Source organism: Ursus americanus, chromosome 14 (assembly GCF_024610735.1).
Source record: "Ursus americanus isolate L20-20 chromosome 14, mUrsAme1.1.p, whole genome shotgun sequence".
Taxonomy (NCBI): Eukaryota; Metazoa; Chordata; class Mammalia; order Carnivora; family Ursidae; genus Ursus; species Ursus americanus.
Genome location: NC_142140.1, coordinates 4,979,209 through 5,004,697, shown reverse-complemented (window position 1 = coordinate 5,004,697; position 25,489 = coordinate 4,979,209). Strand labels below are relative to the sequence as shown.

At 38.3% G+C, this 25,489-nt stretch overlaps 1 protein-coding gene across 2 annotated transcripts in view; it reads right to left on the bottom strand.

Annotated features, from left to right (window-relative positions):
- The window catches only part of NR2C2 (nuclear receptor subfamily 2 group C member 2), a 100,547-nt gene that overhangs the window by 72,495 nt on the left and 2,563 nt on the right, over window positions 1–25,489 (bottom strand). Inside the window, exon 2 of one of the 2 annotated variants that reach the window (XM_045812464.2) lies at window positions 11,986–12,069. The exons of the other annotated variant lie outside the window; for it this stretch is intronic. Coding sequence (XP_045668420.1) covers window positions 11,986–12,045 — 60 coding nt within the window. The 5' untranslated portion in view covers window positions 12,046–12,069. The remainder of the gene's footprint in view (window positions 1–11,985; window positions 12,070–25,489) is intronic. 2 annotated transcript variants of the gene reach the window in all.

Sequence of the window (25,489 nt, the reverse complement as noted above, 5' to 3'; positions counted from 1 at the left end):
TCCAGGTAAAATCATTTGCTGGTTGGTTATTTATTTATTTTTTCTGGTACAGCCAGAAAACAGTGAGATATTTAATGCGCAGCAACGCTTTATCTGAAGTGTCAGCTTCACGTTCCACAGATGGGAGGTAGTTTTTATATACTATTATACAAAACACAATAAATGGCAATTTGGAGTCACACCTGTACATTTACTATGCCTTGAACATTTTAACTTACTTCTGTTCCCATGTTGTTTTTAGTAGAATTGGTTTCTAAAGAACAGTTCTTGATCTTGGCTGTCCCTGTCAGAACTGCTTGCACTCTGAAACATCTTTGGGTAGTGCTAGTCCAGTTTCCCTGGTAACTTTGTTAATGCACTGTGAAAGACTGAAAATGTATCTATAAGACATTAAACTGTGAATCAGTGGGACTTATGATGTAACAGCTTATCAACATTTGAAGATATTGGTAATTGATAACTTTTAAGGAAAATTTACTTTCAAATTTTAAGCTGGAATAACTACTCAGAAAAGAATCACACCTACCTGGCTTTTTAGATATTCAGTACATATCTTAAGAATTGTGTACAAATTGAAATGTCTGAGTACTGATGCTCAAAACAAAATGAAAAAAGAGCTGAAGGAACAGTACAACAGCAGCAGAAGCAGGAGTTGGGGTGTTTACTCTTTGCCACAATATATTATTAGCAAATAATATATTTTAGCAAATAATTTTTAATTATTTAATTGCTACTTAATTAAAATATTTAGCAAATAATTTATTATAGCTACGTGCCATGCTTTATATGCATTAACTCATTTAATTCTCACAGTGATCCTCTATAAATATAAACATTAACCCCATCTGACAAGTGGAGAAATTGGCACAGCAAGATTAAATCATATAATCACGCAATTGGTAAATGCTGAAGACAGATATAAATCAGGAACTATCCCTGAAGTAGACAGAGTTGGAAACAGGAGAGAAAAGATGAGTAATTGAAAAGGTTAGTTCAAGAGATCCAAAATCCAATTAATTAGTTCTGGAAAGAGACTAGAAAAATACTGAGGGAAGAAATTATCAGAGAACTAATATAAACCAATTTCCTAGATTGAAAGGATTTTCTGAGTACCGGTACAATATATGAAAGAGTAACTATACCAAGAGATAATGTGAAATTTCGGAACAACGGGGATGAAGAAAAAATCTTTAACAGGTGTGGAGGGGAGTATAAAAGTAAGGGAGAATGAGAGAAAAGGAGGGAGAGAGAGAGGGAAGGTCACCTACAAGGATCAAGAGTACAAACAGCCTTCCCAAAACCAACACTGCAACACTGAAAGACAATAAAATGATGTCTCAAATTCTGAGGTAAAATTATTTTCTAAAAACTTAGATTTCTATTCTTAATCAAACTATCAAGCATGTGGGTGTAAATAAAGACATGTTTAGATAAACAGTTGACCCTTGCACACGTGGGAGTAAGGGGCATCAACTCCATGCATAGTTGAAAATCTACATATAACTTTGACTCTCCCAAAACTTAACTACTAATATAGCCTACGGCTGACCCAAAGCCTCACTGATAACATAAACAGTTGAATAACACGTATTTTTAAAAAGATTTTTATTTGAGAAAAAGAGAAAGAGAGAGAGAGCAGGGGGAAGGGCAGAGGGAGAGGGAGAAGCAGACTCCCCACCGAGCAGGGAGCCCAATGAGGTGATCAACATGGGGATTGATCCCGGGGTGCCAAGATCATGACCTAAGCTGAAGGCAGATGCTTAACCAACTGAGCCACCTAGAAAAAAGAACATGTTATTAAGAAAATCATACAGAAGAGGGTGCCTGGCTGGTTCAGCTGGAAGAGCATGTGACTCTTGATTCCTGAGTAGGGAGTTTGAGCCCCATGCTGGATGTAGAGATTACTTAAAAAACAAAACAAAACAAAAACTTAAAAATAAAAAATCAATCAGAGAAAATACATTTACAATACTGTATTTACTGAAAAAATCTGCATATAAGTGGACCTAAGGAGTTCAAAACCATACTGTTCAAGGGTCAACTGTATAAGATCTAAAAAGAATTCACCTCTGATGCACCCTATCCTAGGAAGCTATTGGAGCATGTTACTTCTTTTTTTTTTTTTTTTGGAAAGAAGAAAACATGGACTCAAGGAAACAAAGACTCCAAAACGAGAGAGAAGTCAAGAATGACAGCTGTGCAGCAGGCCCAAAAAGCAATCAGTAAGGACTGGAGCAGGAGGTCAGAAAGCTTTAGAAGGAAATGTTTTCGTGGGGGAAAAAAAAGAGGAAACTGAAAAATTCCTCTGACGTATTTGTATGGAAAACAGGGTTTTACAATTTATTGGAGACACTAGAAGTATTTGTATGAAGTGTCATAATTGGGTAACAGAACACTAATTAATGCAAAGAGGATATAATTTAATGAGAGAATGAAGGGAGAAGAGATGGGAATGGCAGATGCTGAAGGAAAACTAAAATTTCTTCATCTATAATAGTGAGTCAAAAAATATCTAATCCTGGAAATAAAATTGTAAATGAGTACTATGAATAACTGCATGCCAACAAACTGGGCAACCTGGATGAAATGGACAAATTCCTACAACCATACAAGCCTATCAACTTTGAATCATGAAGAAACAGAAAATCTGAACAGACCTATAACTAATTAGAAGAACGAATCATTAATCAACACCCCTCTCAAAAAATAAATAAATAAAATAAGTAAAATAAAAAAGCCCTGGACCAGTCCTGGTGAGTTCCAGCAAACATTAAAAGTAGAATTAACAATCCTTCTCAAAGTCTTCCAAAAAACTGAAGAGGAAAGAATACTCCCAAACTCATTCTATGAGGCTAGCATTAGACACTACAGGAGAAGAAAACTACAGCTCAGTATCCCTTATGCATACCAATGCAAAATTTCTCAACAAAACAGTAGCAAATGGATATCACCAGCATGGTAAAAATACTGCACATCATGACCAAATGGGATTTATTCCTGCAATGCAAGAATGGTTTGATACACAAAAATTAATCAATGCAATGTACTACATTAACAGAATGAAAGGGAAAAACACAAGATAATTTCAATTAATGGAGAAAAAGCATTTGACAAAATTCAACACTCCTTCACAATAAAAACATTAAGCAAAGCAGGAATAGAAGGAAACTATCTTAACATAATAAAGTTCAAATGTGAAAAAAACCCACAGCCAATATAATATTCTGTGATAAAAAGCTGAAAAATTTTCGTCTAAGGTCAGGAAGACAAGGATGCCCTCACTTCTAAATTATATTCGAAGTTCTGGCCAGAGCAGTTAGGCAAGAAAAACAAGCACAAGGCACTCACACTGGAAAAAAATAAGTAAAATTATCTCTAGTCACAGATGATATGATCTTCCATATAGAAAATCGTAAAGATTACACATACACACACCCACACCCACACAGTTAGAACTAATAAACAATTCATTAAAGTTGCAGGATACAAAATCAACACATAAAAATCAGCTGCATTTCTATACACTAACAATGAACATGATAAAAAGAAATTAAGAAGACAATTCCATTTACAATAGCACAAAAAGAATAAAATGCTTAAAAATAAACTTACCCAAAGGAAGTAAAAGACTTAAATACTGAAAACTACAAAATACAGCTGAAAGAAATTAAATACATAAATAAATGGAAGACACACTATGTTCATGTATTGGAAGATTTAATATTTTTAAGATGCCAATACTACCCCCAAAGCCATCTACAGATTCAACGTAATCCCTAGGGATTCAAATCCCAACAGTTTTTTATAGAAATAGAAAAATTCAACTTAACTTTCATATGGAATGTCAAGGGACCCAAATAGCTAAAACAATCTTGAAAAATTAGAACAAAGTTTGATGTCTCACACTTCCTGATTCAAAACTTACTGCACAGCTACAGCAATCAAATCTGTATCGTAGTGGGATAAAAACAAACATACAGACTAGTGGAATAGAATAGAGAGTTCAGAACCTTGAGGATATTATGCTAAAAGTCAGTCACAAAAAGATAAGTTCTTTACGATTTCACTCACATAAAGTATAAAAAGTAGTCAGATTCACAAAAGAATGGTGGTTGCCAGGGGCTGGGAAGAGGGGAAAATGGGTAGTTGTTGTTTAGTGGATATAGAGTTTAAGTTTTACAAAATAAAAAAGTTGTGGAGAGCCACTGCACAACAATGTGAATATACGTAACACTACTATGTATACTTAAAAATGGTTAAGATTGTAAATTTTATGTTATATAGTGTTTATCGTAATTAAATAAAAATAGAGAACCCAGAAAAAAATCCTTGCATATATGTCAAATGATTTTCAAAAAGGATGCTAAGACCTTCCCCCTCAATGGGGGAAAGGACAGGTTTTTCAATAAACGGCGCCAAGAAGACTAGGATATCCACCTGCAAAAGAATGAAGTTGGCCCCTTACGCTATTTCATATACAAATGGATCATAAGCCTAGACATAAGAGCCAAAATTATGAGTCTCTTAGAAGAAAATATAGGGGAAAAGCATGACATTGAATTTGGCAATAATTTCATGGCTAGGACACCAAAGGCACAGGTCACAAAAGGAAAAAATGAATAAACTGAACTTCATCAAAACGAAAACTTTTTTTTGCATCAAAGGGCACTATCAAGAGAGTGAAAACACAACCCACAAAATGGGAGAAAATATTTGTAAAGCTTATCTCTCTGATGAGCTTTACTCTCCAGAACATGTAAAGAACCCCCACAACTTAATAAAACAACTCAATTAAAAAATGGGCAAAAGTCTTGAACAAAGAGGATCTCTAAAGTTGATATACAAATGGCCAATAAGCACATGAAAAACTGTTCAACATCACTGATTATTTGGGAAATGTAAATCAAAACCAAAATGAAATATCATTCCATACTCATTAGGGTAGCAATTATAAAAAAGAAAGCAGAAAATAGCAAGTGTTTGGGAGAATGGAGACAAATTGGAACCCTTCTTTTTTTTTTTTTTAAAGAGTTTATTTATTTATTTGACAGAGAGAGAGAGAGCCAGCGAGAGAGGGAACACAAGCAGGGGGAGTGGGAGAGGAAGAAGCAGGCTCCCAGCAGAGGAGCCTCATGCGGGGCTCGATCCCAGAACGCCGGGATCACACCCTGAGCCGAAGGCAGACGCTTAAAGACTGAGCCACCCAGGCACCCCCAAACTGGAACCCTTGTGCACTGCTGATAGAAATACAAAATAGTACAGCTGCTAAGGAAAATAGTATGGTGGTTCTTCAACAAATTAAACAGAATTACCATATGATCCAGCAATTCCACTTCTGGGTATATACCCCCAAAAATGAAATCATGGAATTGAAGAGGTATTTGTACACCAATATTCGTAGCTGCATTATTCATAGTAACCTAGAGGTGGAAGCAAACCAAGTGTCCATGGATGGATGAACTGATAAACAAAATGTAACATATACACAATGGAATACTTTTTAGCCTTTTTAAAAAAAAAAAGGAAGATAATTTTTTTTTTTTTAAAGTAAGCTCTATGCCCAATATAGGGCTTGAACTCACAGCCCTGAAATTAAGAGATGCATGCTCTACCAACTGAGCCATTTAGGCATCCCTAAAAAGGAGAAAAATTTTAATATATGCTACAGCATGAATGAACCTTGAGGATATTATACTAAATGAAATAAGCCCATCAAAAAGGACAGATGTTATATGATTCCACTTATATGAGGTACCTAGAGTAGTCCAATTCATAGAGAAAAAATGGTGGTTGCTGGGGCAGAGGGGAGGACGAATGGCAGCTAATGTTAAGGAGTACAGAATCTCAGTTTGGAAAGATGAAAAAGTTCTGGAGACGGATGGTAGTGATAGCTGATGAATAATGTTAATGTGAACTTAATGCCACAGAACCAGACACTTAAAAATGGTTATAATGGTGAATTTGATATTTTACTACAAAACACAACACTCCTTCCCCAAAAAAGGATAATGTTTAACACTGATTTAAGAAACAAAAGGGCAGGGGAAGGTTATTTTTAGAAACAAGGAGTTAAATACCAGAAGAAATCAAATTTAGAGAGGGAGACTTGAGGATAAGGAAGGTGTAGGGGTGGTTCAGGAGCTTGCTGTTTCCTATTTCAAGCCAAACAAAGTACTGGCCAACTTTCAAATCCATGTATACATACTACACTTTGACAAGAACATTAAAACTTAAATGTCCAGTTTGTACGAGGGCAGAATAACAGAATTTACTGTAATGAGTTGGTCTTCTGAGGACACTGGAAACCTGAAACCTGAGCAATGACTTTGCTTTTTCCCACTTGAGGATGCAGCTTTGCCAATACAGAGTTTTGTTCAAGAACCGGGAGAGCTGTGTTTGTAAACATTCCCTTACATGGAAGAGTAGTTTTCTTCAATGGTGATGCAAGCCCTGCTGATAAAAAGAATAATGGGGTCGTAAGAATTTGGCCATTTTCTCTGTGGTGACAAGACCTTCCTCTTCAAAGAGCGTCTGATGGCTGAGAGCCCCTTAGACAGCCCAGGGCCCAAGAAAGGCCTTGCCAAGATCTGTGAAGCCACCTCCCTGCCACTGTGTAAATACACACTCAACTTACAGTTTGGGTGCATGAATGGTCTCTTTCTGCCAACCAGTAAGTAACTCAAAATGCTCCAACAAGTTAACTCCTAAATTTCTCTGACTCAAAACACTGAGTTAAAAAGTGTTTTTATTTCATGTAGGCAATACGAAGAAACACTAAGTCTGGGTGTTCGTGTCTTTTATTATTTCCAGCTACAGAGGGAAATCTTAAATGCTTAAAAAATACTGAAGCCCTTTCAAAAATCCATTTATTTCATAAATGAAAACCAAAAGTATTGCTACTATCAGCTATGATTCAATCTTCTGCTGCTATAGTTACAAATTCTCAACTATCCCTTGGCGCCTGGATGGCTCAGGTGGTTGAGCATCTGACTCTTGATTTCAGCTCAGGTCTTAATCCCAGGGTTGTGGGATCAGGCCCCCAAGTCGGGCTCTGCGCTCAGTGCGGAATCTGCTTGTCCCTCTTCCTCTGCTTCATCCCCTCCACTTGCACTCTATCTCTAAGATAAATAAATAAAATATTAAAAAAACTAACCGTATTGTTCTTTATCAAGTTTCATAGTCAACTCCGTAGTGCAAAGATTTTGCAGAAGCTTGAATTTAGCCACGCTTCTGATACTCTGACCATGGAAAGAATCAATAATTTGCTGAATTGTTTAAGCGAGAGTGTTACAATTAAAACTTGGAAAATGAAGTATAAAGACAATCGTCCATAACCTGGAAAACTAAAAACACTGTTAGTATTTAGAATACTTTTAAAAAATGAACTTACTGGATAGTGATTAAAGGCCTGCGTTCTGATGTCACTCACATATGAGTTTAAAACCTGGAAAAGTAATCTCATCTCTCTCTCAGTTTCCTCTTATTTAAAGTGGGGAAAGTAACACTTTCCTTGTAGTGTTAATGGAAGTATTAAATGAGATGATAAGCTTAGCATAATACCCAGCACACTGTATTACATAGTAGATGGTATATAGCTATAAATATTTGGTATAAATATTTACAAAACTGGAATCAAACTGTATATATGGTTGTTTTTTGATGCATAGTTCATTGTATATATAAATCATCCTTTACTATTTTGGGAAGTATGTAATTCTAATTAGTAAGTGAAAGTTGTCACAAATCCCTTTAGGTTTCTGTCCCCCATTTCTTTTTATTCTTTTATCTTGGAAAATACTTTCTAATTTTGGCAGTGGCATCTGACTGCTTATGTACTATTTTTTAAAAAACAGTTTTAGTATTATTATTATTTTTAAAAGATTTTATTTATTTATTTGAGAGACAGAGAGAGAGAGCAAGCATGAGCTGAGGTGAGGGGAGAGGAAGAAGGAAAAGCAGACTCCCTGCTGAGCAGGGAGCCCGATGTGGGGGCTCGATTCTAGGACCCTGGGATCATAACCTGAGCTAAAGGCAGATGCTTAACTGACTAAGCCACCCAGGCACCTCTAAAAACAGTTTTATTGAGATATAATTCACCTACCATATAATCTACACACATGAAGTATATAATTAAGTAGTTTTCAGTATATTCATAGAAATATGCAATCATCACCAGTCAATCTTATAACATTTCATCACCTCAAAAAGAAACCTCTTGGGGCGCCTGGGTGGCTCGGTCAGTGAAGCATCTGCCTTTGGCTCAGGTCATGATCCCGGGGTCCTGGGATTGAGCCCAGCTCGACAAGGAGTCTGCTTCTCCCTCTCCCTCTGTGTGTGCACGCATGCTCTCTCTCTCTCTCAAATAAATAAATCTTAAAAAAAAAGAAACCTCTTTAGGTATCACCCCCGAATACATAGTCCTAACCAACCACTAATCTACTTTCTACCTCTGTAGATTTCCCTATTCTGGACAATTCATAAAAATGGAAAAATATAATATGTGGTCTTTTGTGAATTGCTTCTTCACTTAGTATAATATCCAGGTTCATCCATGCCCTAGCATGTAACAGTACCTCATTACTTTTTATGGTTGAATAATATTCTAATAGCATAAAAAATATGTTAACTGACTGTGTTTTTGGTAAGGCTTCTGGTCAACAGTAGGCTATGAGTAGTTAAGTTCCGGAGAGTCAAAGTTATACATAGATTTTTGGTTGTAAGGTGGTTGGCGCCCCAACCCCGGTGTTGCTCAAGGGTCAACAGTATACCTAAGAATCGAATTGCTGGGTCATGTGGTAACTCTATGCTTAACTTTTTGAGGAACTGCCAGACTGTTTTCCAAAGTGGCTAACCATTTCACATTCCCATCAATAATGTAAGAAGTTTCCAATTTTTCCACATCCTCGCCCGCAGTTGTTATCTGACTTTTTATTTCTAGTCATTCTAGTGGATGCAAAATGGTATCTCATTAGGGGGGTTTACTTGGAGTGGAAATTAGTAAATGGACAATACAAAAACAATTGAGAAAATCAATGAAACCAAAAGATGGTTCTTCAAAAAGATCATCAAAATTGACATACCTTAAGGTAGACTGACCAAGAAAAAGAAAGATTAAAAATTACTAGAATCAGAAATGAATGAAAAGAAATTGCTACTGAACTTAGAGAAATAAAAAGGATTATAAAGGAATACTGTAAACAACTGTATGCCAACATATTAGATAACTTAAATAAAATGATTAAAATTCTCAAAAAGACACAAACTACTGAAATTGAATTGAGAAGAAAGAAACAGATAATAATGAAGAGACCTACAACAAATGAGAAAGGCTGAATTAGTAATCAAAAAACTACCTGCAAAGTAAAGCCCAAGCCCATAAGGCTTCACTGCTGAATTCTACCAGACATTTTTTTAAAACACTAACACTAATTCTTCATAAACAATTCCAAAAAGCAGAGAGGTCACACAGTTTTCAGGCAAATCTAGACCATCTGACTCTACAGTCTAGTCTTGACCACTATATTAAACTGTCTCTCTGAATAACTGAATGAATTTGAGAACATCATAAGCCATCAAACTGTTACTTTGTATTATCCAACTTTTGTAGTTTACCTTGGTATTTATAACTTATCTGGTCTAGAGAGAAAAAGGTTGATCTGGGGACCTGAGAGAAAATCATTTACATGATTGACAATGTTGCTGTATCATTCATGGAGCAAAAGCACGGCACCTACTAAAGCTCTTCATACATTTTTATTTCAATGACTTCTCACAACAATGCCATGAGATAGGTACTATTATTACTCCCATTTTCTAGATGAGGAAACTGAGAAGCAAGGTGGTCACCCAGATAGCAAATGGCAGGGCCTGAATTTAAATCCCAATTTGTCTGGTCCCTGCAGATCTTCTTTTCTATTCACTCCTCTAGCATGGCCCGGCTCATGCTTGACCCCACCTTGATAGAAAGCTCTTGGTAAGCAGACACCCCAGCCTATTATTTACCTGTGTACCCTTGCTGGCCAACAGGCAGAGAAGGGGTGTGTTCCTGTCTGCTGACTGAATAAAACAACTATCCAAAAGTGACTGTGAATAACTCCTCAATTTAGATACTTCATTCCCACTCGATTACTACTTAGCATCGAAATGATGAACTGTAGGCTCTCCTACTCCTTTAGCTCATCTAATATTATATAGTTATTACATGCAGTTTAAAGTTATTAAACTCAAAATTTCAAAAAACAAACACACTTCAAAGACACATGCATACTTATCCCTTGAACTAAAAGCAAGGAAGTCTAGAGAATATTTTAAATAAGATTGCTTTTGCACTCCAAATTAAGAATGCCCTCCATTAATTTAGAAGTCTCCTAAAAATGCACTTTTTTTTTGTCATGGGAAACAAGAGCTGCACTAAGTTACTATATGAAATTCCATTTCCTGAAGGAAATAAGACATCTGACAGCAAATTTTAGCTAGCAAATTTTCTGACTGCATACACAAAACTTAGATTAGCCTGTAAGTTGCTACAGGTTACTATTTTAAGTTCCTATACTAATCTCTTCCCCTAAAGAATTAATGACCTCTTTGGCAGTGATCCATACATCAGTCTCCAAGTCAGCTTCAACTGGACACTGTATCAATGCAAAATAACCTTAACTCTTTGAAAAACCAACAATGATTTCCAATGTAATTATTCCTACCACAAGCTAAAGCAACAAAGAAACACAAGGACTTTAAACTTAATACTTTCACAGCTCTGACAACCTTTTCAAAAATGCAATATTAAAAATTTATGAAATCTACCTGCTTTCATCTTCAGTTAATATTAATATATGCTGGGGGAAGGAGGTGATTAAACTATTGCCTTAAAGTTAATGGTTGATCCAAAATTTGGAAAATCTGCTCACCATTTTTATTGGTTTAAACTGGCATGTGTGTTCTTACTTATCTTTTAAAATTCTTTCTTTAAATGATTTTTTTTGGGGGGTAAATTTGCATCTTTCCCTTAGAAATACGGGTAGTATTGGTTCAAAAGTGCGAATATGAACACTTCTTATGGTCCCTGGTTACAGTATGATGCATGTTACTGGGGGAAATTTGGAAGAAGTGGAACGGAACTAGGTCAGTGTACCCTTGGCCAATTACTTCTGTCTTTGAGCCTTGGTTTCCTCACCTATAAAATGAGAATAATGATCATACCAACTTCAAATTGTTGTGAGGACTAAAGCCCTTGCATAGGCCTGGTACAGAGTGAAAAGATCTAGCCCTACTACTTCCCTCCTTTACACCTGAAGGTGCCTGAACATACTAGCTATTTCATGCCTCTGTCCTGACCTTACATAGGTTTCTGACTTAGGGTGCCCTCGCCAGCATCAGCTGTAGAATTCCTTACTCAACTTCTTTGGGTCTGTCTGACAAATGCTTACTGGTTATTCAAAACCCTCTCCAGGATCATGTTCCTTACATGGAGCTACCCTTCTCATCCTGATTTATAATTACTCCTTAACCAGGCTCTGAGGCCACTAAAGGAGGTCCAACGGCTCATTTACCTCTAGATTTCGCAGTACTATCCAAATCCCTAGGCACATGGTAGCTGGTCAATAATGACTGCAAAATGTACAGAACTGCACTTTCCACCATACGACAGTATCAACAAAGTAGCAAATGTGCAAGAAACTAAGAGCCTTGGAGTTAAAATTATAACCACCAGTTTGATAAGCATTGGACTCTTTTAGTTTTAGGTTTAAGGTGAACTTTTTAAAAGTCACCTTGCTGTAATGCAGCTAGGCCACCCTACTCATGCAAGGAAACATGAGGAGTAAATGTTCTTGTCATTTTTATTTTTTCTTCCATGGCAGCATCCTGCTTTGGATGTGGATCACATGGTGACTTCATTGGGACTATTTTCAAACAACAGAGCACACTGATGTACTTTTCCTTTCAAAAGCAAGGGTGCCAGCTATTGTGCTAGCCCCTGTCACTCACCTCAGCCACCTGCTGGGTCCCCACTCTGTGCTGAACCAGCCCCTCCATATTTGTAGCCATGGTGAAGCAAGATCATTAGAGAACCTGTTTGGAAAGATGCAGCAACTTCTATCAGGTGGGGAGAAACCAGGCTACTTGAAAAATATCAGAAATCAAAATTCATCTTTGGTACTATCCTGTGCAGCTTCTGCCCTCTATAGAAGACACAGCTACAAAGCCAAGCATATCTGGATATGCTGCACCAGCTTCTTCAATTACAGGTACCAAAATTAATTAGCAGAAACATTTCAACTTGGACACAAGTCTTCCCCTAGTAAACAGACAAAGATGAATTCAGAACTTTAATTATCAGGTCTCTTGGGTTGTAACAGCTTGGTTCACCTCTCAGGGAGGTGGGAATCACACTTTTTTGGATAGCTCCCTGTCACAGTATGCTGAAAAAGAAGGTGGCTATCTGAGAAAGGTTGTGAGATCAACGTTAGATACAGAGCACTAGATTGCTATCAACAACTATACTTCTGTTACCAGTGGCAGTGTGAAAAGCAAAACCCTGTCCAGGTGCTAACACACCTCACTCATAGTTTGAAAGGCAAACACCAGCACTAACCAAGAAAAGTAAGGAGACTGCATTACTTAAGTACTAAAACGTGGGCTAAAAATGTGGTACCCATAAATTCATCAATTTGTACTTTAAAGTCCTCATTAAATTAGAAAACCAGATAATTCAGCTTTCTATTAATAGAAAAAATAGTGCCATCATTTGTAAAAATTAAGAAAAATCATCTAAAAACCAAAAAGTGTGCTAATCCCCTGGGGAGGACCCCTTGAATGCAAGCACTGTTAATGCAACAGACCCCATCTCTTCAGGTCTAAAGATACAGCTCCACTGAATGAATAGTCCCTAACCCCCTTCCAATAACTCTTCCACAAAAAATCCAGGAAAAAGAGATTCTACTTTGGATCCAATTCCTGGACAAATCAGAAAGACTACATTACTGATGACACTGGTCCCACGGTGAATATGAGGAAAAAAGCTCTGGTATAATTTATTTCCAGCAATACATATAAAAATTATACAGTACTACCAACTACACAGTACTACACACATGCATACACAGTTCATTTGCTTGGCCCTCCCTCAACCATAAACTAGACAATGCAATTTTACAAAACACTTTCCTGTAGTTCTTACTTCAAGTACTATACTTGTAAGCACTGATCTCTATGAAATTTTTTCACTCTCTGGTAACTTTCCAATGATTCTATCTACTATTAAATAGCCATATCTAGTAACATAATTCCCCTTCAGATTATTTTACTGCCAAAATAGCAATGAGAGAGAAATGGTGGAATGAAACTGTGACTGCCAAATATAAAAAAAACTGGCCCCTTCCTCCAAGGAGTGAAAATCCTGTAAGAGCGGTACTGTACCACCTGCTACGATGAAACCAGGTCCCCAGTGTCAGTGATTCAGAAAAACACTATGGTCTTTTTTCCCAGTTGAGGTTTGGTTCCAACTAACAGAAATGGAAGAAAAAAGCATCACTTCACGGGTACCAGGAAAGTCTACTGACAGTTATTAAAAACATAATTATCGGGGCACCTGGGTGGCACAGCGGTTAAGCGTCTGCCTTCGGCTCAGGGCGTGATCCTGGCGTTATGGGATCGAGCCCCACATCAGGCTCATTTGCTATGAGCCTGCTTCTTCCTATCCCACTCCCCCTGCTTGTGTTCCCTCTCTCGCTGGCTGTCTCTATCTCTGTCAAATAAATAAATAAAATCTTTAAAAAAAAACACATAATTATCGGGGTGCCTGGGTGGCTCAGTTGTTAAGCGTCTGCCTTTGGCTCAGGTCATGATCCCAGCGTTCTGGGATCGAGCCCCACATCAGGCTCCCTGCTCAGCGGGAAGCCTGCTTCTCCCTCTCCCACTCCCCCTGCTTGTGTTCCCTCTCTCGCTGCCTCTCTGCCAAATAAATACATAAAATCTTAAAAAACAAAACGAAACAAAACATAATTATCGCATGTTAAAAGTCTAGAGTTCCAATCTTTTTTCTCAAAATAGTAAATAAGAAGTCTCTAAGAAACCAAATGGGTAGATAGCTAATAGGTATTTTATATTAAGAAATAAAATCCAAACATTCGGCTGCAACTATTAATTGTTAGTATTTCTGTTGCTGTTATTAACTGCAGTTTGCTGCAAGAAATGTATGAATTTTAATATTACAGAAATATTCTTAGGGAAATATTACTGAGTAGTAGAGAAATAACTAGAAAGGTATATCTTTATATTGGGTTTCCCTAAGAACAGGTGGCTTGATTCCTTCAACTTTTGAGCTGAAGCAGATTTTACAGATGAATGTCTGACAGAGACTTTTTAACTCAGAAAACTTTCTGTAATGACTCCTTTAACATTAAATTTGCAGGACCAATCAGCCTCAGATAAGGCTGAGGGGAGGGCTGTCCCAAGATACTGCTAATGACCAGTGATTATAGATACTAGGTCATAGAGAAGTAGTAGTTAACTTGTTTAGCTTAGAAAAGCTAAATATTCTGGATATTCTAAATATTAAGCTAAATATCTTCTCCTACCCTGTGGTTCATTTGTTTACTTTCTTTATGGTGTCTTTTGATGAATAGAAGTTCTTAAATTTACTAAGGCTGTATTTATCAACATATATTTTATAGGCTGTACTTTTTTGTTTTATTTATGAAAATTCTGTCCTACCCCAGTGTCATAAGTATAATTTAATGTATTTCTTATAAATGTTTAAGAGCTCTGTCTCTGTCCCTCACATTTAAGGCCTCAATCTATGTGCAAATTGATTCTTGAGTTTGACGAGGAGTAAGGATCCAATTAATTTTCTTCCTGTGTGGATAATCAATTTTCCAGCACCATTTTTGCACAATCTATCCTTTTCCCTACTAATCCGTAATGCCACTTCTGTCCTATTTCAGGCTTCCCTGTATGTGTGGCTATAATTCTAAGTTCTCTATTCTGTTCCACTACTGTTCTACTTATCTTTCTCCACGCCACTAGCATTATCTTATTACTGCAACTTTATAAGAAGCGGTGCTCTCTGTTAGGGCAAGCGCGCCCCCCCCCCTTTGCTCTCATCTCCACACACCAACTTCCTGGACCATCTCAAGCACTCAAAACCAGAACGGCAACCTTTCTTTATCTATTTGAATAATTCCTGATCTCACTGTTGGTTTTCTTCCTCCAAAGCAACTTCAGGCATCATCAACAGCAACTTTAAAAACTGCTTAAAAATGAATGGGGAGGAATGTGAACCTTCTGGAAAAATAAGCAGAGACAGAGTGAGAATAAGAGTGGGAGAGAGAAAATGAAAGAGAAACTATGAAAAGCAAGTGCTTTCAATAAAGATTTAAATTCAGTGAGAGCAGGTGAGAGGGTTATTTCAGAAAATTATTTTCCATTTCATCATTTTTGAAAATATGTTGTCACAAACCATACCCTATCCTCACATATAAATAAGAAAGACAGAGGCTTCTTCTAGGATATCACAATATAAGAAGCAAAACAAAATCCTCAGGCAACGTCAAGAAGTGAGGGAAAACATTTAACTCAAGTGCACCCAAGAAAAAGAAAGATAATGTCAGAGGGTAAGACTCTCACCTGAGAGTTTCTTACTGCTACTGCAGCCAGAGGCAGTCCTAGAGACAGCAAGATCACAGTGAGAAGGAAGGGTAGAGAGTTTTGGAAAGGGTACTGGGCAATGGTTGTCAATTAGAGGGTGCTTCCCTAGAATGAGAAGCTCCAGGGGACAGTTGGTTGTGCCTACATGTAGTTTGAAAAACCATATTCACTAGCACAATATAATTTTGCATTTGATCTGAAAAAAGAGAATAATCTACAAATTAGACAAAGCATTAACGATTCTTGGCTGGTGGAACTAATAGTAAGCATAATACTCACAGTAACTAACACTTACTGAGTGGTTACTATAATCCAGGCACTGTAGGAATAACCACTGTGGACAAAACACTAAAGTAGCCTTGGTACAGAAACCTGAGGTCTTCAAAGGCTGGTGGATGACCCACTTAGCTCCTTAACCCTTGAAGATCGAACACATGCACAATAATGCTTCTGAGAAAGAGCCTGACTAGCTGCCAAAAGAGCTGTAAGACCAAGTATCTTAAGTAAAAAAAGCTACTACAGAATATTTTCCTATGGTGGTTTTAAACTAATCAAATTCAAGACCACCAAGCCTTGTAAAGCAACTCTTGTGAACTAGGCAGTGAGAGGAGGAGGAGACGACAACGACGACAACGAAGAGAAGAAAGTCCTTGTCCCTGAAGAACTTAAGAAGGAACCTATAACAGCTACGCAATGTAAATGCTACAATGAGTATCCAAAGGAAAAAGCTTCTCCCTCTGCCTGTGGGAGCCAATGACAGTTTCATAGGAGAAGAGCCATTTAAACTGGGTCTTGAAGGAAGAATGGAACTTTAGCAAGCGAAGAATGGGATGACAGGGAGAGAGTCCAAGGCAGAGGGGACAGCTCATACAAACTGGCAGGTATGAAGGAGAATGGCATATTCGAAGAACAGCAGACAGCAGCAGGTGGGAAACTGCTGGAGAGGTCGGGGGATAGAGAGGCTGACACTGTTGACAATAGAGAACTACCAGAGAAATGAAGCGATCACATCTGAATCTTCAAAAAAAAAAAAAAAAAACCCAAAACAAACAACAACAACAAAAAAAACCCTTTGGGTAACAGTGTGGAGAGATGGAAAAGGGGAGACTCATGTGGGAAGGCAGTTAGAAAGTGGTGGCTCGAAAGACTAGAAATGCCGGCAGAGTCTTAAACTTAACCTGAACTAGTGAGTTTTTCTTGTACAGCACACAAATAACAGCAGGGCACAGCATGTAAAACTGTGATACAGACCACAGAGTGATGGAAGTAAAACTATTATCGCTTGGCCTTACGTGGTGGTAGGTTTTGTAGTATAAATGCTTTCAAATACAAGTACAGCAATATCACTCTTCTAACAACAAAAAAGCAGAGAATACAATGGTGACTCTGAATCAACTTTTCTAGGCTCACAAAAAGTGTACAGCTGACCAAATTTTGCAACCAGGGTTTTTTAGTCAAGAAGGGCTACAGACCCCACTGTAGTGAAAACTGGGCTCCGACTGGGAACACCTGAATCCCCAGGTCAGTCGCCAGGATAGACAAGCTATGCTTTCCACAGGGGCAGATTTAGGAGCCAGTGTCTCAAATAACAATAAACAAGTCCTCGGACAAGGAAACTCTGTCTTCACTGACAGGAATGAGCGAGCTTGCCTTGCCCTTCACAATAACTGATTCGCATCATCCATATTTATGTAATGCGTGGCCCATGATTATATAACATTGAAAATATCTAGCCTTAATATTTTCCCACATAAACAAATATATTGGGTTTTTGAGGTTCTGACACTAAGCTGATCTGATACCATATTGCATGAGGTTATTGTGAAGGTTGAAGATTAGATCTTAAATATGTATGTCAAGAGCCTAACACTGTGCCTGGCACATAGCAGACATGCAATACATGGTAGCTACTATTGGTATAAGGATATGCTGACACTTATTTTCTCAAAGAAATTTGAAAGCAAAAATTCAAACTGTATAATGTGTATTATAACTAGGAAGAGGTCTCTCATTTTGACATAAGATTCACATGAAATAAAAAAATATATGCTCACATAGCATTTGTAATTCATGGTTAAATTATTCAACTGGGCAAAATGAAAGGACTGAATTAGGATAAATCTCACAAATATTTAAAAATAAGGTAATAACTATTTGCAAACTACTACTGGGTATAGAACTTCTTGACAGGTACGAGGTATCTGGTTTCAGTTTTATCATGCTGTGAGTGTCAGAAGTCTTTTTATACTCATGGAAAAATAAAAATTGAAAAATCTGAGAGAGAATTAAACAAGAAATACATAGGTGAAAACTTGAAATCCTAGATCAAGACTTGAAATCAGGAAAAGGAAATCAAGTGGCATATTGAGTGTATAATATAAATGTTCATCAATAGAAAACATGTTCACTGGGATGCCTCAAGTTCAGATATGCATACTTTTTTTTTTTTTAAAGATTTTATTTATTTATTTGACAGAGATAGAGACAGCCAGCGAGAGAGGGAACAGAAGCAGGGGGAGTGGGAGAGGAAGAAGCAGGCTCATAGCGGAAGAGCCTGATGTGGGGCTCGATCCCATAACGCCGGGATCACGCCCTAAGCAGAAGGCAGACGCTTAACCGCTGTGCCACCCAGGTGCCCCGCATACTTTTTTTTTTTTTAAGACATATTTATTTGAAATCGAGAGTGTGAGTGGCCATGGGGAGGGAGGAGGGAAGAGGTAGAGAGAAAGAGAGTCTTAAGCAGACTCCGTGCTGAGCGAGGATCCCAAACCTGGCTGGATCTCACGACCCTGAGATCAGGACCTGAGCTGAAACCAAGAGTCGGACGCCTAACCACTTCGCCACCCAGAAGCCCCTATATATATATGGATATATATATACCCTTTAACTAGAAACCCCGACGTTATTTGGACTCAAAGATTATTTAGCTTCTAGGTCGATGATTTCCTGCCCTTCACAGGAAACCTATTTCTTCCATATTACAAGTCTGGACTATAAGGGAGGGGCATCAATGGTATATGTGTGATGCGGAGAGGAGGGGAGGGGAAGAATGAATGGATAGTGGGGAAGAGAAAGGACTCTCATCTACATGGAGTTCCTATTCTATGGGAGCATCGCTACAATTTTGTGTATGTGACTGCCCCTAAAAAACCATGTACACTGTGGGTGATTTCCTCCCTTACCAAGGGCCCAAGTGTAAAGGTTACATGCACCCTCTTTGTTTCTATTAGTCTGAACCATGGATAGAAGGATGGAAGGAAAGCAGGATAGATTTCCTGAGCATCTACTATGTGCCTTACATCAAACTAGGCATCATTTAATCCTTAACATACCTTCTAAGTGTTGTGGTCCATATATACAATGGAATATTACTCAGCTATCAGAAAGAACGAGTTCTCAACATTTGCTACAACATGGACAGCACTGGAGGAGATAATGCTAAGTGAAATAAGTCAAGCAGAGAAAGACAACTATCATATGATTTCTCTCATCTATGGAACATAAGAACTAGGATGATCAGTAGGGGAAGAAAGGGATAAAGAAAGGGGGGGTAATCAGAAGGGGGAATGAAACATGAGAGACTATGGACTATGAGAAACAAACTGAGGACTTCAGAGGGGAGGGGGGTGGGGGAATGGGATAGACCGGTGATGGGTAGTAAGGAGGGCACGTATTGCATGGTGCACTGGGTGTTATACACAACTAATGAATCATCGAGCCTTACATCGGAAACCGGGGATGTACTGTATGGTGACTAACATAATATAATAAAAAATCATTAAAAAACAAACAAACAAACAAACAAAAAAAAAACATACCTTCTAAGTATTAGTAGCTCCACCATTACAGACAGAAGAAACAGACCCAGAATTTTAATCAGCTTGTTTCAAGTCATCCAGTTATTAAGAGATGGACTTAGGATTCTAAGGCCTCTTTGCCTCTAAAATCACAACATTCCCTCTATACCACAGTGCCCTTCAAAATAGTTTCCCAGAAAACAGAAGAGGAGGGACTTTTAAAAAGTGACAGGAGACCAGTTAATTATCTAAGGGAACAAATTGCTTGTATCAATAAGCTAGATCACTTAATAACTCATTTATACCACTGATTCCAAAATATGTGATTTATGTTCATTATTGCTCACAGAAATTTCTTTCTTTTTTTAAGATTTTATTTATTTATTTGACAGAGAGAGAGACAGCCAGCGAGAGAGGGAACACAAGCAGGGGGAGTGGGAGAGGGAGAAGCAGGCTCATAGCGGAGGAGCCTGATGGGGAGCTCGACCCCAGAACGCTGGGATCACGCCCTGAGCCAAAGGCAGACGCTTAATGACTGCGCCACCCAGGGGCCCCATGCTCACAGCAATTTCTGATCTAGCTCCACTCAGACAGTAATTAACAGGACAGTTCTTTTGGAACTTGAACAGACTTTTCCCTTAAAATTTTACCTATCTAATAATCACACTGATGAAAATAATGAGGATAATTTAATCATCTCTTTTTAAAACAAAAATTTTTACTAAAGTACAATATGCAAATAAAAAGTGCACAACTCATAAACGAAACCACTCAGTGAATCTTCACCAAGTGAACACACATGTACGCACCACTCAGATCTGAAAACAAAACATTACCAGCACCCCCCAAAAGTTTCCTTTGTACCCTCTCATCGTCATTTAGTTCCCTTCTCTATCCTGGCTTCTAATAGCATGGATTCATTTTGCTTTTGAGCTGTAATACATTTTTGTGTCTGGCTTCTTTACTCATTATGTTTGTGATAAACATCAACAGTTAATCCATTCTCATTGTTGTATAGTATTCCAACATATGACTATACCATAATTTATGTATCCATTGTATAGCTGATGAACATTCAGACTGTTTCTAGTTTGGAGCTCTTACAACTAGTGTTCCTATGAATATTCTTGTACACACCTTTTGATACAATACTATCTTTTCTTCATTTGAAAATTTTCCTATTTTAAAAAATTGACTATCTTTTCCTTCTTCAGAGAAGAAACATATTATAGATTTAAAATTTCAAGAATCTGTATTATATTAAATAAGTCAACAAATACATTCTACCTTTTTTTTTTTTTTAAAAGTAGGCTTCATGGGGCGCCTGGGTGGCGCAGTCGTTAAGCGTCTGCCTTCGGCTCAGGGCGTGATCCCGGTGTTCTGGGATCGAGCCCCACGTCGGGCTCCTCCACTAGGAGCCTGCTACTTCCTCTCCCACTCCCCCTGCTTGTGTTCCCTCTCTCGCTGGCTGTCTCTGTCAAATAAATAAATAAAAAATCTTTTAAAAAAAATTATAAAGTAGGCTTCATGCCCAGGTTGGAGCCCAACATGGGGCTTGAACTCACAACCCTAAGATCAAGATCTGAGTTGAAGCCAAGAGTCGGATGCTTAACTGATTGAGCTACCCAGGCACACCAACACATTTTTTTTTTAAGATTTTATTTACTTATTTGACAGAGACAGTGAGAGATGGAATACAAGCAGGGGGGGCCTGGAAAGGGAGAAGCAGGCTTCCTGCTGAGCAGGGAGCCCGATGTGGAGCTTGATTCCAAGACACTGGGATCATGGAGCCCGAGGCAGATGCTTTACAACTGAGCCACCCAGGTGCCCCCCAACAAATATATTCTAATTTACCAGTCTTTTCAGGCAAGGGCTGGCACATACTTTGCAATATGTGCTTTTAACCTTGCTGAAAGGTGATTTTTCAATAATTCTAGGCTACTCACATAATCAACTTAGTAAAAAGATGCATTATTACAGAAGCAATGGAGTAGGGGGAAAGAAAAAGAATGAGGACAATACAAATGGCATTTCTGAAATGTTTCAAAAATAATACAATAATTAAAGTTCCATAAATACTACCAGGGCAAATGCATCATGAAGCCTACTAGCACTGTGTGACTTCCCAAGAGCCATCCAATCTTTGTTGTGTATCTTTCTCAGCCAAGACCTGCTTGCCACACCGAGGCAGGCAGTTATTAGAGTTCTTGAGGTTGCATGTGTGAGCAGCCAGGTAAGAAACTATTATCATTTTTCTCTTTTTTTTTTTTGCATAGCTTCTAATAATACATGATCAAAAAAGGCAAATAAAGTGGGATGCATGTGTGGCTCAGTTGGCTGAATGTGCGACTCTTGGTTTCAGTTCAGGTCATGATCTCAGGGTCCTGGGATGGAGTCCCATGTTGGGCTCTGGGCTCAGCATAGTCTGCTTGTCCCTCTCCCTCTGCTCCTCCCTGTTCCCCTGGGTCACTCATGCCTGTGCACATGGGCAGTCTCTCTAAAATAAATAAATAAATAAATAAATAATAAATAAATAAATAAAATCTTTAAAAAATAATAATAATAGGGTGCTTGGGTGTCTCAGTCAGTTAAGTATCTGCCTTCGGCCCTCTTGGGATAGAGTCCCGCATCTGGCTCCCTGCTCAGAGAGGAGTCTGCTTCTCCCTCTCCCTCTGCCCTTCCCCTCTGCTGGTGATCCCCCCCCCCAAATAAGTAAAATCCTCAAAAAAATAAATAAATAAATAAAAGCAAATAAGGTGGCTCCAGTAAAACCATGAAGCCTTCAAGTTTGAGTCTGCTCCCACAAGCCTCTCATTTCTCCCACTCACTTTAATTTTTAGGCCCCAACACCTCTTTTACCTCCTACTACTACTCCAAACAGGAGAGAGTGATATCCTTGTTTATTCTTGGAATGAAACTTCTCTCTACAACAATATTAACGTTTCCAGAAATTAGAATCTTTGGAGTTACTGTCAATAGTTAAGGAATGAAAGGTTTAACCTATTAAGACTTCAGGCCTCTTATTATAGTGGAGGAGGTAATTTTTACTGTCTCTAAACATCACACTGTGCACCTGAGGCTGGCTTTCATCCTTATGGGCTACCTGGAGTCTAGGGGTAAATCAGAAAGGACAGCTGAGTGTCTGAGCTAGCCTATTCCTTTCCCATCTTAAACAGTTCACCTCCCATCCTTCTACTCTAGGATTCCCAGATGCCAGGGGCATGAATGAATCTGCTCATACTGTTCTCCTAACAATGCCCCATGCCAGTGCCTTGATATGGGCTTTCACCTTCTCTGTTCAGTCCCCCCATCATCACTATAAGCCATGCTAGCTGAATTGTTCCCAGGCAGTCCTGCCTTTTGGCACAGAGCTCCTGCTGTTCAAAACTCTCTAGCACTCAGGGCACTGAAGAGAGCATGGGAAGCAGGTGGCAGCAGTGTGACAAGTGATATGCGGAAGAAATGGCAGGATGGAGGGAATTATAAAATGAATCTCAGCCACCAGTCATGTCAGGTTGAAGGCAAGTCAAACTCCAACATATAAGGAAGAACATATTTACTTTGTGTGACAGGAGCACAAATGTGTCTACCAAATTAAAGGTGGTAATCATACGTGAAGGGAAAAAGTCAACACTATTTAAGCTCCTCACAACCAGCAGTGAAGTAAAAAGAGATGAACTAACTCTGGCTGGGGAGCTTTGCATCAGGTGTGAGGCTGGACTTGATGAGTTGTAAGATGGATTTCTTCATAGATTCTCCCTAAGTGGTCCTGATTAAAGGGGACCAGTGTCTGCTTTAGGAGGTGCTTTGGACTAAAGGAGCATTTGGCACATAGGTAAGAGAAGTCAAAAATAAAAATCCCAAATGATAGCCCTCAATAGGTCACACTCAGACAGCTAGATGCATGAGGCCAGTGGTTCAGTGCTATGACTGAGTGGGGTGCTATTCTACACAGGCCCACCTACCTTGTTCTCAAAGTCATTTGGACAGCTAGCCCCTACTCCTGGCCCCTATCTCAGTGTGGGCTCACCCCTCCCTATATGACAAGTGGGGAATGTATAAGCCTTTAAGAGGCTACCCACTCAAGGTTCCAGACACAGATGCTGCACTGTCACTTAACTCCTTGGAAACAAATCTTAAAATTTCCCACAAGTCCTCATCAAGTAAGGTTATTACACAGTGTTTTTCTTCTTTCTATAAAGGCATGTTCCAAAAAAACTTCAAAATCACCATAAATACAACTGTTGAAGGCAATAAATAATTTAATGATCTAAAACAACATATAGCTTTTTCATTAAACTATCGGTTCTTTGCTTACCCTAAGTAATTAGTTCAAGGAATCAAAAGTGTTGAACTGAATAAGTGATACCAAAAAATCCTTGAACAGGACAGAAAAGAAACATCCAAAAATAAAGAATTAAATAAAAATGTTACCAAATGTCCTATTTACCAGACTTTCCAGTAGAAGGTTGACATGTACTTCGCAAAAATATGCTTTTAAACTCAGTAAAGCAATTAAAAGGTGATTTTCAGTAACTCCACTGCATGAATCAAATTATTGTTGGAAAGATAAATATTTGAAATTAATGGTTACAGAGACTTTCAACTCCCAACTTCCTGCAAACCCACCAAAGTCTTCTTTTCTGTTCTTTGATCCTCTGTGATAGAGAAACAAAGACCATCATTTTTAATTTCAAGAAAATCACACAGATGCTTTGTTTCTTCACTTAAAATAAATGACGTGATTATACTTGGGCTATTTATTAATGAGCTCCATGTGAACTAAATTCAACTTATAATTCAATCAATTATTAAAGTATCTATTTCTTGTCTTAACAAAACCACAAATCAACATGTAAGTGGGTAAAGAGAGATTAATCTGGGTTCTTCTATTCATATGTATGCCTCCAGGCAGAGCCATATCTGTGAGGGACCAATTCCTAAATTCAACCAAATCTTGGAAAAGACATTTTATTGCAGGCACGGTTATCTGAATGGCCAAGGAAGCCCGCATAAAACGGCACCATTAAAGAGTATCAACGTAGTGATCAGTGATATCCTAAATTATCAACAATTAATTCACTTAACAAATAGTACCAGACACTCTAAGTACTGGAAATATAATGGTGAGTGAAATGATTCCTGCTCTCACAAAGCTTACAGTAATGATAAGGGGAACAGATATCAATCATATAATGGAGTGTAATTAAAAAGTGAAATAAAGCTTACAAGGAAAAAGAACACAACATAAAGTAAAAGAATCTGATCTGGACAAACAATGGGCATCGAAGAGGGCTTCCCTGAGGAAGTGATGCTTGAGCTGAGAGCTGCAGGACTGGAGTATGTGGGGAGTTCTGTGGGGGAAAGGGCAGGCATATGAGGACTTCAGGCCAAGGAAAGAGCATGTGAAAGCGCCTGGGGTAAAGGTAAGCGGCACCCTCAAGGAAGTCAAAGGCAGGCCACCGTGTTTAGAGCACAGGGAAGTAGGGGTACAGGGATAAGAAAATGGTAAGTTTTACAAAAGTCTTAAAATAGGAAGCAGGCAAATGGCCTCTACTATAACATGGGCTCTAGTGGGGCTTGAACAAAATAATGCCTGTAAAAGAATTTTGTAAATTGTAAAGCACCCTTACTTTCATTAGTATTATTTATTTCCACTACTTTGTTTTCTAAATAAACTTTTGGCCTGGATGCCAAGTGACAAGCCAAAAGCAGAAGAGCTAAAACTAGAACTCCAGTGTTTTTTTTTTTTATTTTTATTTTTATTAATAATGATTTTTTATTATATTATGTTAGTCACCATATAGTACATCCCCGGTTTTCGATGTAAGGCTCAATGATTCATTAGTTGTATATAACACCCAGTGCACCATGCAATATGTGCCCTCCTTACTACCCATCACCGGTCTATCCCATTCCCCCACCCCCCTCCCCTCTGTAGCCCTCAGTTTGTTTCTCATAGTCCATAGTCTCTCATGTTTCATTCCCCCTTCTGATTACCCCCCCTTTCTTTATCCCTTTCTTCCCCTACTGATCATTCTAGTTCT